This window comes from Netta rufina (assembly GCF_964035555.1).
Source record: "Netta rufina genome assembly, chromosome: 2".
Taxonomy (NCBI): Eukaryota; Metazoa; Chordata; class Aves; order Anseriformes; family Anatidae; genus Netta; species Netta rufina.
The window spans coordinates 43,984,630-44,001,396 of record NC_140124.1 but is presented as its reverse complement, the minus strand read 5'-3'; the positions used below and the strand labels follow the sequence as shown (position 1 = coordinate 44,001,396).

At 42.2% G+C, this 16,767-nt stretch overlaps 1 protein-coding gene across 1 annotated transcript in view; it reads left to right on the top strand.

Annotated features, from left to right (window-relative positions):
* Positions 1-10,114, top strand: part of ABHD5 (abhydrolase domain containing 5, lysophosphatidic acid acyltransferase) — a gene marked incomplete at its 5' end in the record, with an annotated part of 28,394 nt that extends 18,280 nt beyond the window's left edge. Inside the window, 4 exon segments of the mRNA XM_084283152.1 lie at positions 2,181-2,335; positions 4,977-5,088; positions 5,638-5,824; positions 7,881-10,114. Coding sequence (XP_084139278.1) covers positions 2,181-2,335; positions 4,977-5,088; positions 5,638-5,824; positions 7,881-7,970 — 544 coding nt within the window. The 3' untranslated portion in view covers positions 7,971-10,114.
* Between the last annotated feature and the right edge of the window lie 6,653 nt (positions 10,115-16,767).

The window sequence follows — 16,767 nt, the reverse complement described above, 5'->3', positions numbered from 1 at the left end:
TATGGGAGATTCTATACTATACAGAACAAATAGCTTACTTTATATTAGCATCAATTGATACCATATGCATACCTTGCTCTCTCACTTGGAGATTATGGAATAAACCCATACATCTGTTTTTTCCTAAAACGCTTAGTCTCTTTCTCTGTCAACTGGTTGACAGCTGGCACATGCTGCTAGAAGTGAGGTATGAAAGCAGGCTTGTGTCTAAATCCCGAATTTGAATGAATACAGTCCTCTGCCTTAGGGATGTAAAGCTCTTACCCATTTGGGTGTAAAGCAACTTGTAGCTGACTGCAGGGTGTTGCTTCTAGGGATCACTTACAAGTTTCTTACCCTTTCTTCTGAAATATCTATAAGTGGTTCTGTGTTTCTACTTTCTGCAGTCTTACATTGAAAGTGACTCTTCTGTTTTCATGCTTCACTCTGCTTAAGTTGAGGTCAGTTAATTTGGGGGCATTTTAGTTTGTGCTCTCACATTACCAATGTTTCTCTGAAATGAAACTAACACCATCAAGTTATCACACTGACTGATAGGATCTTAGGACAGTGCTGAATCGAGTGATAAAAATAGTACAGCTTCCAAACAGATTATCTAACAATTCATTAGAGGCTTAAGGGATTCTGGATCCATATTGTTATGAAAGTAGATCTGTTTCTCCAGGCTTACATGATCCATTAATTTACTGTGTTGTACCAAATTTGTACGTGGGACATCTGAGATTGTAAATTCAAAAAGATTCCCATTTAGAGTATTCCTGCATGGTCGTGGCGTTATGATTTTCAAATACTGCAGCTTCTGGACTATCCCTTTTGGAATGATTTTCATGGCCAGCCTCCTTTTATCCCAGCTTATGCTTTAGACTTGATTACCAAAAGGAAGAATGCAAAAAAGGAAGGAAAATATTAAGAAACATTACAAGACAAAAAAGCTTGCTCTGTTTTTATTTATGTGTATGCTGTGTTTAATGGCACTCTTTATGCACAGAATATTTAGTTGTCCCGAACAGCCCCTCATGGCTTACACTCCTTAGCCTCTAATCTCCCCTGCTGGGTTTGTATAGTTAAATTCTGCCCCATCCTCTGTTACCATTCTTGTTTGCTGCTGTGTGCAAATACGCTCATGGCTGAGCTGACAGCCAAGAAACATCTTTGTGAGCTTAATCCTTTTCAGCCCCTTATTTCAAGCACAGATTTTGGGTTTCCCAAACGATTATGGTCCAGAAATAGCCTGCAGAATCACTTCTAAAATCGTTTTAGCCACTAAGAACTCTGCTGTATTAAATACCTAATCTCCTGGCTTTGAAAGAGAAGGAAGACATGAAGAAGAAGGTAAAGTGTTGAAGCTTGCAAGCAAAATCACCTTAAATATGCAAAACTTTATTTGAGTCACTTTTCCGGGTATCAGCAGTATCTAGCACAGTCCTGTCAGAGTGGGTGTTATTATGGGATTAAACAAATGGATGATTCCAATCCATCAAGATGAAATAAGTTTTTTGCTTGAGGGGGACATGCAGCATGAAGTGATTGATTTGTTACATGTGCTGGAGACTCCTACTGTACCCTCTGTACTGAGATTCGTTTGAGTGATAATTTTATAAGTTGTCTCTCAGGCATTGCTTTTATCAACCGAAATCAACAAATTTAGAAAACATCTGCTAATTTTGATATGCTCTGCTCAGATCAAGTTTTACTTTGATAAGTTTGTTTTTCTGATAAATTGCATCCCTTCCTAGAATGGAGATCTGAGATGGCTTGGAAAAGAGCGACAGATTTTTGAATGTTTGCTTAAATGAAACAAGTGCAATTCCCTTTTTTTTTTTTTCTCTCAAATTAAACTGCTCCTTCATAAACCAAGGATGTGGATTTGGTCATTTTTTTAAAATAGAAAAAGGGCTCACTGTTTTCTCAGATGTGTATGACAGTAGGTATCTATTGAATGCTGAATTTCTCTTTGTGACGTGAGCTTCCAAGCTTCTGGTATTCCTACATATGATTAGTTGAAATTCATCTTTTATAATTAGCATTCAAATGCAAAATCATCAAGGGACCAGAAATGTAATAAGGCCGCTATGACAGAAGTGACTAAAACAGATTGCGTCATCCTCAGATAGCAATTTTATGGCTCGGTCAAAGGAAAGTTACTGTACTCTCAACCTCTGAACCTTTTCTGCCAACAGGGTCAAACACCTTATCTTAGTGGAGCCATGGGGTTTTCCAGAGAGGCCTGACAATGCTGAACACGAAAGACCAATTCCGATCTGGATCAAAGCACTAGGAGCTATACTGAGTCCATTTAACCCATTAGCTGGGCTGAGGATAGCAGGACCCTTTGGTGAGTTTTAGCTACTCCTAAAAACTGTTTGCCTTAAATGTGAGCAAGGAGCAGGTACCACATTAACACACGCTTTGTTGCAAGCCCACATCACCCCCAGAGAATATAGTTTGAGGAGAAGGCGGGAGGGCTTGAGGAAAGATGAACTCTTGAGGACAAGACGCCGAGATCTTTCTGTGTGAAATACTAGTGTGACAGTTCATAGCACGTATTGTAGGCTACAGCTACGATGAGACAGATTATGTGGACATCTGCTGGTGAAGCCTGACAAAGAGATGTTGCTGTGAAAAGGTTGTCTGGTTGCCTCCAGTCACAGTCCGTTTAGTTTCCCTTCCAATTGCAGTTTGATTGACAAACAAGATTTCCAATTTTGCTTAACATTAGAACGGAGTCTCTCGTAAGTACATTTGTCTTTTGCTAGAGCTTAAAGAAACTGAAACTCTGTTCTTTCCATCGGCCATTTTCCTGTTACTGGAGCAATTTTGTGAGCCTCAGCAGTGTCCTGCATTTCAGCAGCAGTCTGTCATTCATATTTCTATATCTCTTCAAAAGCACTGCTGAGATAGAGATAAATTCTATATACCCTAACACTGGGACTAGGTAGAGATGACCACAATACTGCAGTTTTAGTTGATAACGGGGAGTGGGGAGAAGTTCATGGTCAAATCTTAAATTCATCATACGTATTCCTTCTAGAAGACAAGAGGTAATCTGTTTATTACTGTTTGTATTATTGGAGTATCTGTTGGGGAGGCTTGAAAAAATATATCCTTCAGACCCCTTAGAAGTTATTTATAACTTTCTGTTTACCTCTCCATCATTTTTAGTGTTCAGTCTGAAAGGAACTAGTGGCATTTCTAGGCTTTGTATAAACCACATCTGTTTCTTAACTCTCTTCCTATAGAATGTGTATTTTAACATGCTAATATATTCGATTGTTTTCAGAAGGATGACAAAATGAGCTTTTCAGACAAGCAGTGTTTTGTACAAACAGATTTTCTTTTTAAGTAAAATGCTTTCTAATCTGGTTGACAAAACAACTTGAAGCATATTGAGTGATAAGCACTGATTTAATGCATTTTATCCAATAACAAATGTATGCATAAATCAATCCAGCTGGAAGAGTTCAAAGCTGAAGTTGTGTCTCCCATAGCAAGTAAATGCAGTCAGAAATGTGCTGTGGAAACAGACCTCGTCTTGTCCAGGTATCCCCAAACTAGGCTTGCCTGTAGGTTGAAGTTGAGGGCACTGCTTTTCAAAATTTTTCATCAGTTTCTCACTCCAGATGTTCAAAACGTTTCTCATCATCAACTTACTGTGCAATTCTTGACAGGTGAGGCGTAGTTCTTAGAGAAGGGTAAGTTTAAGCAGCGCAGGCATCAAACCCAACCTGATGAAGGCACTGAACCAAACCCAGGTTTCCTTCTACATACACTTGTGCTTGAACTGCTGGGCAGGCATAACTGTGTGATCCTCAACAGAAGGCCTCTTGCTCTTGTTCAAAGGTATAAGTTCAACATTTAAATGTGGACAGGGTTCTTTGGGGTACCACGGTGGTGTCACATGGATATCTAATCAAACCTGCAGGCAGATACCTAAACCTGGGAGAGAAGCAGAATTGAGATCTTTTTGCTTGAGTGGGTTCCAGTTAGTTGATTTTCAGAAAAAGACAGAAGTTTGGCAACTGAAATCTGTATAGAGAAAATATAGGTGGCAGAGCACATTGCAGAAAGTTTGCAAAATCTTCATCATTTTGGGACTTAAATCTCTGTTTCATAAGCAAATTGTTTTCTCTTTCACTGTATTCGTGTTCTAAATTGACTTAAAGCATACAGAAGGGCATGTTGCAATAGTCTAATCTCAAGGTTACAAAAGCATAGCTCACTGTTACGAGGTCTGCAGAAATAGTGCCAGGCCTTTGGTCAGCAACAGGTGACAGAAGTGACATCATCGTGATTGCACCGATTAACAACAGTATTTGCAGTTTATAAACTCGAGTAGTAAATGGTGATGTAGATGTCTTCAGAGGTGAATAATATTCTCAGACTAAGATTGCCCGTTCATGAGGCTTTTGTCCCAAAGATCCACCTGGTGAATTAGAAGAGGGTGAAATTAGAATTCCCAGATTAATTAACTTAAGAAGGAGACTGTTGTATAAGTAGGAGGAGTACAAACTTACATGTAAAGAAAAAAACAGCCCCGCTTTTTCATCAGTGCCTTCTGATTCTAAAAGGTTGGATGCTTTTGGCACACCCAGTGCTGCCAGAGCAAGAAGGAAAGTGTTGCTATCGTGCAAGGCTAAATTTTTGGCAAAATATCTGCTTAGTCCTTTCACTGCTTTCCTTTGCTTGTTTCTTTTGTTTTTGCAGTGCCCCTTTGCAAACATTTCCCATATTCAGTAAGGATTAAATTGCCCCTCTTCTGGTACAACGTAAAGTCTTTCAGAATTACTATGTTTAGCTCCTGTTTGCTATTGTGTTTTCCTAAGACTTGTAAGTGGTGTAACAAAGCATTGGTTCAGAAGTCATCAAAGTTAGCCACGAGTTTCATGGGAGCATGTTTGGAGGGTTTTAATGAAAAGTGTTAGGCAGTCTGATGAAGTTGTCTCTTCTAACATTTCTCTAATTTTCTGTTTTGACAGGACTAAGCCTTGTTCAGCGCTTAAGACCAGATTTCAAGCGAAAATATGCATCGATGTTTGATGATAACACAGTGACTGAATATATCTATCACTGCAATGTACAGTCACCCAGGTGAGTGTGAGTTTCCTAGTGTGTGTTTTGAAGTCAGCCTTTTGTTTACTGATGGCCTGCTGCTCCCTCCAATGGTCATGGCCACAGTCTGCATGTGTTTTTTTGTTTTGTTTTATTATTATAATATTTACTGTATTAATTGAACAAAAAATAGCATTGCACTTTTTATGGATTTCAGAAAGTAGATGTAGAAGCTATCCTAATTTGTTATTTCTTTTAAATTACCCGTGTCTTAATTCTGAGAGGTGGGGCACTTATTTTTAATCCTAAAGTTGTTATAGTGGTTTCAATTGTAAAGATTTTCTTTTAAAAAATAATAAATTTGGTATCTTATTCTTTTTTTTTTTTTAAAAAAAAAAAAAAGGCTGTTGAAAACTACTTGAAAATCTATGTTTCTTAACAGTTAAAAATCCCATTCTCATGCACTCTTTTGTCTATATTACCAAAAGGCACAGATACTCCCAATTCCTAGGTAGGTATGGGGAAAGAAGAGAAAAGGCAAATACATTGGAAATTTAATTACTCTTACCCTTTTTGAATGGCTTGAAGTGGTGAAACAGCTTTCAAGAACATGACTATTCCTTATGGATGGGCAAAAAGGCCGATGCTGCAACGGATTCCACAAATGGATCAAGACATTCCTATCACGGTGGTCTACGGAGCACGTTCATGTATAGATGGCAATTCTGGCAGCACTATCCAGTCTCTGAGACCAAATTCATATGTGAAGACAATTGTAAGTTCAATTTCTAAGCAGCTGTTTAGTTCGTTGTGTGGATTTGTTTAAATCATATCAGCGTGTTTTTTCTACCAGCGGTGAAAATGAGGGCCCTTTGATTTAAAGACCAGGGTAATAACTTCTGATTTCTTTAATGGAGAGACAGAAAACAAGTGTTAGCGTGTCAAAGAAAACCCAGAAAAAATAATATTTCCCAGAGGAAGAAAGAAACTTACTGTAGCACTGGAAACTGAATCATATCTTTGAACAAGGTCACTTCTCTGCTTTACAGGTTGTTTTTTTTCTGTAGTGTACTAATACACATAATTTTTGTGGTCAGTGGTAAGCACCTGAAGTTTTGTCTTTTATTTTATTTTATTTTATTTTATTTTATTTTATTTTATTTTATTTTATTTTATTTTATTTTATTTTATATCTTATATCTATTTTGTATTTGTTTTAAAGTAAACTCGAGCATTGTCAGATGTGATAACTGAATATTACAATGCTATGAGGTGATAAAATGTTCCTGTGTGTCAGCTGCCTTCTTACTGATGTCTCGTCCTAACCGGGCAGAAATGTATATGTGATGCTGATGGTATATTTCGACAAGTCATTGAAATAAGATTTTATAATCTTGATATAGCTGATATCAGAGCAGGAACTTGGAGAAAACATTGTTACTAAACTGTTTACACGTGTTAAAGAGCACAGATACATGTCATAAATGCAGATATCCAGATCTGAAAGTATCACACTGCTGCTTAAACCAGGAGTTATATTACAACAAAAAATCACTATTAAGAAGCACATAATAGCCTACACCCCCTGATAACGAGTCCCTCTCCAGCTTTCCTGCAGGCCCCCTTCAGGCACTGGAAGGCCGCTATAAGGTCTCCCCGGAGCCTTCCCTTCTCCAGGCTGAACAACCCCAACACCCTCAGCCTGTCTTCATAGGAGAGGAGCTCCAGCCCTCTGAGCATCCTCGTGGCCTCTGGACTTGCTCCAGCAGGCCAACAGGTCCATGTCCTTCGTGTGCTGGGGGCCCCAGACCTGAAGGTCTCGAATTTCCTACAAGTGAAGGAAATTTAGCTATAATTAAGGCAGCATGCTTCAATTTAAAGACTTAAGAGGGAGTGTTTAAATGGGGGGAGAGGAAAAATAGATTTAAATACAAATTTAACCTTGGATTGACTATAAGATTAAAATACTCATGTAGCTAGTGCTTAAGTACCTAGTACACTCATCAAGTGCTGTGCAGGATGGCTATGGCTTGCTTCATACCAGTTCTGTCAGAGAATGATGAATTATAGAAATGCAGTAACCACCACGTGAGTGGTTACTTAAGCCCCTAATGTTTTATACATAGTTGCAGTGGAATGATATAGGCCAGAATTATTTTTTTCTTTTTTTTTTTTTTCCCCATATGTTGCATCATTTGGATTTGACTTTTCCCTGCTTAACACAGTAATAGTTAATTGGGAGGACTGAAATCTGCTTCCAAAAGGCTAGGAAATCCTTAGCAATTTAAGTCTCTGAGTTGTTAATCATTTATCCTAGTACCTTCTTTAGTCTGTTCCATATAATTTTCATAATAAGGGAATAGAAATGATTATATGTCATGCAAACACTTAAAGAACTAAAGAACTACTTTGCAGAATTGTTTGAGCAGAGAATGAAAGGGATGAACGTTAATCAGAGGTTTGACATGTTCTTCTAAGTTTGTTTTGCAGTTTGTTTTACCTGAATCTTTTTTCAGAAAGGTGCGCAATTGAAAAAGTAGTGGTTTTGTCCTTCCTTCTTGTTTAGCACAGTTCATTAAACAGGTGAAACAGACTTTCAGTTTGCCTTATATTTACAGTCTTTTTTAGGATGTAGGATACCACCTCCTGGCAGAAATTTTGCTAGCTTCATTAACACACACCGGGTGCAATAGATCAGTCTCAGTTTAGAAACTTTTCCTTTCAAGTAATAGTGGTTTTGTTTTTGTGGTGATATTCTCCACCTATCCCAGTATTTATTAATTTATTATTTGCTTGTCCTTTTGACCTGTTTGTTCACCTTTGTCCTCTAGGCTATCCTTGGCGCAGGCCATTACGTGTACGCTGATCAGCCTGAAGACTTCAATCAGAGAGTGAAAGATATCTGTGATTCCGTGGACTGACTGTCTTCTGTTCTTCAGAAACTCATACCGTAGATAACATTTAATAGCAATACTTTCTAGGAAATCATTAAAGAACGCGGAGCTAATGGAACAGGCTCTGTTTGCACACTGCTTCTTCTAAGAAGCCATTTGCACACTTAAACCACTTAGTGCCTTTTTGGGGAATGGGGAATTTTGAAGCAAACTTTGTACAGCTTTGAGGTTTGTTTTTAGATCGTTGGCCTGCCGTACATGAAATTACTTACAACGTTTTAAACTGGAATTTTCTTCAAAAATGAAATTGAATTTTGTTCGTGTGTTGAACTCTATAAAGATGCTGAATTCTCCATTAACACAGGGATCTATACCAGTATAGACATAACACATAAAATGTGATTTTGTTTCTTCATAAACATTCATATTTTCTAGTTGATGTTTCATAGCGAGAATATGAAATTGCTTATATATTTTATTTATGGAATTCAGAACTCCATATACAATATTTTAACAGGGTTGTGTTTTTTTTTTTTTTAATTGAAGTGATAACAGCTTATGAAGCTGATTCTGGGAGAGAGACAGGGCCAAAATAATGAGCAGTCTTTATCACTGAAAAATGTGTTACTTTGTAAGGAATCAGGGCTCGATATTGGGAAATCTTTCTTCTGCTGGGTTTTACTTCTGTTTATCTCAAGGCATCTTTTTCCATGTGTGCAACTTTTACAGAAGCTGCAGTTTGTAAGAGTCAGTGATGACACCAATGCTCATGCTTCCATAAATATTTTGATATGTAGATTTCAGTGATTTAAAGTACAGAAAATAGCTTGTTAGTTATTCTGTCGATTTTTAACTCTTTATGATCATTGCAAGATTTGTTACTTGCCTAAATCTAACAGTTGTAGAGAAGTTGGCAAGAAGATTTTGATTAGGGCTAGGGAATGCTCATCTGGATAGTGAGCATAATTCCCTTTTCCTTTAGCTAGAACTTCTAGTCTGCTTTCTAGTAAATTTGGGGTGGGGTGTGGGGTGGGTGCAGAGGGATATTTTCTAATTGGCAACTCAGCAGGTTAGTGTATTGTAGTTAGCATGCAACCTCCTTATAGGAAGGATTATTACTGGAACAAACAATACCACTGTAACAAATTATAGTTGTATGTTTTGGAGATTTCTTTATATAGTTATATATTTTGTGTATTTTGAAATTGGAGATAATCCAGCCTCCGCATCTCTTTGAAAATGTAGTTTGATATTAATTCTTTACCAGCTTAGTAAATTAAATTAAGCAAAATACTTTGTCACTTTAAAGCCAAATTATGTGGTGGTTTGTTTTTTAACCAAGAGTTTACATGGAACTATTGATCTGCTTGTGAATGTTAAATTGACTACTGAAGAATTCCTGATACTTTTGTACACAGCGAATTGAATTAACGATAGCACCGTCTTCAGGCTTGAGTGGAATTCTGTGCAGTTTTGCTCATGTTAATTGTAGCACACATTGATGATAAAGAACGCAAAGATTCCTAAAATCTTCAGGAAATACTCAGGTTATGTTCCCAGCTGAACATAATCTCTCTTTCTGAAGGAGATGTATATCTATATGGTGCTATGTAAACATCAAAGTCTTTGTACTGCCTCGACTGCTAGCACTCGATGTCTAACAAGCTAAAGATTTTAATTAAAATAAATTATTGAATTAAATTTCTTTTTCACTTTAGAAGATGCCAGATTTTTAAACAAAATTCTATGTTATTTGCTAAATTCTTGAGTTCAAATGGAAAATCAGAATAACAATTTATTTAATGTATGCTATAAATTATCAGTCATGCCACCATTTAGGTGGATTCCTTTGGTATTTTTCTCACCCTTTTCGATGTCTAATTTGTATTTATCAACTTGAACAGTTGTTCTAATTGTATGTAAAGGCCTGATGGAAAAATACGTTTTGCATGTCTTCCAAATAATAAAAGGTGAAGTGAGATATTGGCATTTTCAGATAGCACTTACTGATGGGAATTCTAGATTCCGCATCAAGAGATGGAAGTAGGGATAAAAATTGCACATTGAATGTGAATATTCTTTTGAATATCCCTTGCTTTTTCAGCTCATTGTACTAGTAGGACTTGTTGCTTAAGTTTTGCACAATAAAAAAAATAAAAACACCTCTAAAATGTTGTGTTTGGTTAATGTTAAGGTAGGATGTTGCTTTTGTAAAAATGTGTAATTAAGCTCTGGAATTGACGGGTAATGAATGCATTAAGCTGAACCATCCAAAATACATTTAAAATATAGTAAAGCTTTCTCTTCTAATGTCTCGATGTTCTTAGGGTTTCTTATATTTAAGTGAAGAGGTAAGTACTGGTGTACCAGTGGCTGCACGTTCAAAACACTGATCATATACATAAAGAAAAAGTTTGCTGGTTATCTTCCAGGCAGTATTAGACACCCCTGTGACAGTCAAGGTGGAATTTCTGAATATCCTACTGTATGCAGCATAACCTAATAAAGTTACTGCAACAAGCATCGTAAAAGGTGCTGAACAGAGAATGATGCATGTGATGAAAAGACCTGGAAGCTAGAGCATTGAATTACTGCCTGGTAATAAGCTTGGCTTCTCCAGACACTCTGATTGAGTGCAATGACCAGTTTCTTAAATGTTCTGCGGAGAATACCGTCAGCTGGTGGTGCTATTTTTATTAGAGTGCTGTCAAATAAGACAAGAATCACTGGCGTAAGCACGCCCAAAGATCTGTCCTGTTCTAGCATCACAATGAAGACAGCTTTGTGTCAGAGGCCAGGGCATAACAAAAAGAATCCAAAATATTAATAAAAATCCGAGATTAACTAAGTTTCCAGGACATGCTCTTCCTAACGTTGTTGCGATAAAAATTTATTAAAGTAACTTAGTGATATTTTGTTTGCATGGCTGAGTTCATCTCGTTACTTATTGAACCCTGCCAGATTAGATTTTAGTTCTAAAAAAGCTGATTTTCAGAGAAGTAATTTATTGATAAGGCTCAATAGTAAAACATTCACAACCAGCACAAGAAAGTCCCTGTTTGCACCTGATTGTAAAGTGCCACTGGAGAACGTGGATTTGTAGGCAGTGAGCTTGGAAATGGGTCCAAACAGGAGAAACGTTGGCATCATCTGGTTTCACCTGGACTAAAACTGTGCTGGCATTTCTTTCCAAACCTTATCTTTGTAAGGCTTCTGTTTTAAGAAATATAAATAACCCCCCCTGGAATCAGTATATGGGCAGGCATATTCAGGAGTGCCTCTCTTCTGAACATTCATTTCAACAGGAGCCGCCAGAAGCATAGGGCTAATGGGCAACTCCTTGACGCATTTTCCCCATAAATGTCAGCAGAATGAAACGGGTAAGGGTTTCTTTGTTCATCACGTCACTTTTCTAGCCCTTTGCTTTTAACAAGACTGCATCGACCAAACTGGTATGAGGTATGGAGTGTGTTCAGGGTATTTCTCCCTGTCATCTCTGCATAACTCTGAGTTTGGTACGCCATTCACGCCTGGGACTTCCCCTTCACCAGTGTCAGGTTTATTCAAAAATTAACTGGAAAAAGAGGAGGTAGCTGTAGAAAATATGAAAAGCCCTAATTAACCTTTCAATAGAGCAGTAAAGAAGTAACTACATGGATTTTGCTATTCCAAATGCCAGCTGATAGCCTTAGTGTGCACTGTTTTCTGCTCTAGATGTTGGATGAGGATTTACATGGGTAGTTTCTTGGGGCTCATCAAAGCATCTGTCATTTTATTGGGTTCTTTTACATGGTCCAGTTCAGCCTCAGCCCAATTCTGCTATTTCTGAGCACGGCAGGTAAGTTTCAAGGCTTCATCTAGGAAATTTTGTAGGTAACACAAGTGGGACTTGTCCAGGGGTGAGCAAAGGTGACTGGAGAGAGGTGGTGGTGGGGTGGGTGAGCTTGGAAGAGGACACGGATGTGTGCAGTAGTGCTTTGTGATATGGGAGAAGAAAACTAGTGGGGACCTCAGGCTTTTGGGAAGGCAACAAATGTGAGGGGCATGGCCAGGGAAGGTGCCCAGGGCACAGACGGCGCTGGAAAGAGCTGACAAGGTGGAGGGGAGGCTGGCTGGCATCCCTGCGGGCAGGTGGGTGAGAGATGGTGAGCTAGAGCAGGAGAGAGCCTGTGGCTGCTGTGGGAGCCCCTGCGAGGAGGTGGCAAAGCCCTGGGCTGCCAACATCTGCAATCCAGTTAAGTGCTGCAGTACCTCCTCAGATAATTAATTCCTCCTTGCCGCCCTACAACAATGAATCTTTGTCTTCACCAGAGCTTTCTCTCTGGCCACCAGGACTAGCATTTACTACTTCTGTCTCCAAGCTCCTTTCTCTCCACTTTTATGTGCACCTGCCAAGACTGCCACACAATAATGAGCATTAATGAGATAAGAAGGCCTGCAGCACCAGCTAAAATTCAGAAATATTTCAGTAAAATATTCGTTCAATAGAAATAGAAGATCTAGAAACATTTGCTACGTAGTTTAAGAACATGGCACTGTACAGAAAATTATACTTTTGATATCTACATAATCTGTGGTAGTAATTAGCAGAGAGGTGGAAGTGGTGGCAGTGAAGGCTAGGCCCATGGTGCGCATATATTTCATGTTTTGCATTAGCAGATCTATTCCTGTGCTTCTGAATTCCCCTCATTCATGTGTAAATCACCGGAGCTGTATGTGGAGCAAGGTGGGACCATCACTTCCCAGCTTCGTGATGTTTTAATACCTGCCTGATATCCAGCTGCCTTTCTGCTTTGCCTTCGTTTAAAGGCAAAATTTGCGTTCGCTCAAAGCTGAAATCTAAAAGCAAGGCTGAAGAGCTCAGTGGATGCAAATCCCACACGCAGAGAGCCCCCTCTGACAAGGAGATTACTGCCTGCAGCTACCTGGGGTTCATCTCCCCCCAGTTGGTGCCTGCCAGGAGGGAGATGGGACTCAGGGAGCTGGGCACCGAGCTGCTGTGTTTGACCACACTAGGGCCACTTGTGTATAGAAGGGCTACACTTTGTATAGGGAAAAAAAAAATAATAATAATTCAGGTGTGACATGCAGGCAGAATCACCATAACGTTGCATAAACTTATGTTTTTTTTATTAAAAAAAAAAAAATCTGACAGATTTCAGCAGTAATTAGGGGACAGCCACTCTTAACCACACGGCAGCGTTTGCCTGTTGCGGGCTGACTACAGTTTTATTTTTTCTAAGGGGATTTAAACCCAGTATGGAGTTAGATGCTAAAAGGTTAGTGAGGAGCTGCGTTTATTTCTCTCCCTGGCAATATCCGGAAAGAGATGAACATGCAGCCAGGTGAATGAATCTGAACTCGGATCGAGTCACATCTTTAATTAATAGGCAGATGATTACAAAACCATTTCCAGTGGCTCCAGGAGCACAAGCCAGCTCCTAACTGGGGCCGTGTGTCCCCTCACCCCTGAGACCCCAGTCCCCTGAAGTCAGCCCTATAGGTGTGGATGCCTATAGGATTGGCAGGGGAGAAGATGAAGGTGGAAGAGGAATTTTGGGGATTTTATGCCCCCTTTCATATGGGAAAGGGAGGGCTGTGGAGCAGGAGGGTACAGCGTGGTGCCATCAGCTTGGAGCTCCGTAGTCCTGTGCCATTGCTTTATTTACCCTGATGCCTTTTCACAAGGCAGAGATGAAGCCCACGCAAAAAGACTAGATGGAGGGGGGGAGGAAGTGCAAATGAACCTCCTGTGTTATTACAGACCGGCCCCAGAAGGAGAATAAATAGTGATAAGAGGAAAAATAGCTGCGACGGAATTATTAAATAAGGGGCAACTTCGAAAGTGGCTCCAGTCTGGCTTCCAATTTTGTTCCTGTAATTTGATTGCGGGTTTCAATGGGGCTGCTTAGACACCAGCCGCTCGATCTGGCAGCAGGTGAGCAGCACGGAGGCACGCACCCTGCGTGCCATCGTGTGCGCAGGGCACGGCTGCACCCACGCTTTCGGGGCTAACAGGGCGCCGTGTCCTGCCAAGAGGAGGGATTTCATCCCTCCTGCTTGGGAATGTGTCACAGGCAGGTGTCGAGACCCCAAAGATGGGGAGAAGTGGGGCGCAGGGTGTAGCACGAAGGCGGACGAAGGCAGCAAGAGTGATGTGAGTTACTCCCAACTTGCTCCAGAGCGCGGTGGCACCTCAACCCTCCATTGCGGCGTGCCGCCACTGCATGTCACTGTTAGGACAGAGCCACAGAGGAGGGATTCGGGGAGGCTGGTGCAGCTCTGGTGGGGACAGACCCCGCTGCCCCCGAGGGAAGGGCCACGCCTGCGGCAAGGTGATCCCCAACACAGGAGGGGAGGGCAAAAAAAAAAAGTGCTCCCCAAAGTGGTTGTGCCCAAAGTGACAGAAACAAAGAGTCTGAGTTATATGCTTAATTAAGAGTATTCATTTATTTTATTTTATTTTTTTATTTTTTAGCTGGGGTCAAGGGAGCCCCACTGGCATGACAGGGTACCCATGGTGCAGGCAGGGGTGGCCTCCCCTGTCCCCTTGCCCAGCTCAGGCTGGGTGGCTGTCCCCTGCATCCCTCCTCTGGCTAGAGGGTGGGAGCACGGCAGCAGACAGCACGAGGGAGGAAGCGTCTGCCAAAAAAACAGCGTGTTACAGAAGCAGGGCATGATTCGTGGTTCAAGGGGAAAGCTGAAAACGCGCCGTGTCCTGAGTGTTAATCGTCGGGGACTCTGCTGTAAATAAATGAGAGACTCTCGCTCGCTGTCTCCTCACTCCCACATGCTGCCAGACATCTGACTCCCTCCAGAACAGGGATTTTTGCCGAGGAGGAAGCACTGCAGTGCCCAGGGAGATCACAGTGGTGGTATTTAAAAAGAATTTGCTGTGCCAGTCCCACGGGAGATGCCCAGGGCACCCCATCCATCCTGCGCGCCAAATCGCACCCTCTCTGCTGCATCAGGTCTCGTCAGGAGGGGGATGCCTTGGGGGTGCCCATCCCACCTGAGGATTAGGGACAGCCAGTGGAGATCCCAAGAGCAGGGGAGGGCAGTTTTGTGGGGTGTAGCTGGCCGGGAAGCTCCTACAAATGTTTCCCCGGTGCCCATCCCCATGGTTAGGCCGTGCCGATGGCAGCTCGGCAGGTCCGCCCGGTGCTCACGCAGGGGCAGCCTGTCTCAACAGGATATTAAAAAGCAGAGATTATGAAAGCAGGGCTCGGCACGAGGCAAGGCAGTGCCGGCATTTATCTTCTCCCTGCCGCTCACACTCAGCAAACATCTGCAGTGCCAGCACATGTCCCCCTCCTCCTGCTGCCATCGGTCCCTCCTGGTGGCTCCGCGATCACAGTGGGGATCAGGGGCAGCTCGGAGGGACAGGCAAAGACCAGGCTCACCGTGCCCTGGGGCTGTGGGGTTGCTCTCTGTTGTGGCTGCCAGACCCGATAATTGCTTGTTCCTGTTTTCCCCCAAGCCCACAGTCACTTTTTCTCCTTCCTCCTCCCTCCTGGTTTTGCAGTCTCTGGATGGAGGGATATTTTTAGGGCTCTCAATTACTTTTCAGATCTATTCTAAATTTATCTCCCAATAATCCGAAGTCTTCGAATCGCGGCAGTGGGATTCACGTCTGCAGAAGCAGCAGCTGAAAGCATGGCACGGTGGCTCAGGCCTCGCCTCCCCACTGCAATCCCTCCTGCTCCTCACCCACCACCTCTCTGCGATGCATCCCCCAGACAGGGAAAGGGGCTCATCCCCAACCCAGACAAACCACCACGGGTACAAGACGGGGAGACGGGCTGATGGGTGGGTTTGCAAATGCAATGCATTTCGCCCCGAAGCTTGTTGTACCTGCAAAGCTTCCAGGGGGAAATAATTTATATGTATTTCTGAGAGTTAACCGAGAAATGCGGTGTTCTTGAAGATGCTCACGCTGCAAACCCCAGGCAAAATAGGAAGGGGACCCAGGATCCCTGCTGCACAACTCCTGTAGGGTGCTCATATGCAGAGCCAGAAAATATCAAAACTTCCCAATACACCTCCAGAGCCTGCAGCCCTTTGATCTGCTTCCATCTCCTCCCTGCAGTGCATGAAGAACAAACCTTTTCTCCCCACTGTTTCACACCTCCCCCAGCCAACCGGCCCAAACCCCTCAATAACTGCCCTTTTGGGGAACCAGATGCCAAAAATTTTGTCCTGTGACCGCAGACCAAGGAAACTTGAGTCTGTCGGCATGAGGCTGTGCCCCATCACCCCGAGCCATGGGGCTGCCAGGGCAGGATCCTATTAATTTTGTTTCCTCCCCTGCCCTTCCTACCTGCCGGAGCCCAGGTGAATCAAAGGGGCGATGCTCTGGGTGGGGGAACGGAAGGAGAAAAGGTGGGAAGGGGTTAATGCTCTTTCCGTCTTAAAGCACTGAGGCTGCCTGCCAGTTTTAGGAAAAGCTGCAAGTCATGCTGCCAGGACTGAGGAGGAGGAGGAGGCTTCAAGTCTCTGGGATGCTCTAAGGAAAGTGCCGCAGTGCAAACCCAGCCCTGCTGGCGCGGCAGGCGGGGAGGTGGCAGGGGAGATACGAGCGCAGGGGGATCTGCAAAAACACTGCTGTCCCCTCCCTGTTTCCCTTCTCACCCTCGTGTGCCCCCCACCCTTCACCTTCACGTGTCCCCATCCTTCACTGCCCTGGGTGCCACCCACTCAAGAAACAAAAAATTTGGGGCCCTGGGGTCTGATCGTGCTTTGAACCCGGTGTGGTGAGAGGATCTCCCTGGGGCACAGCTCCATCCTTAATTCCCTGCTCCTGGGTGCTGTGAGGCAGAGCCGT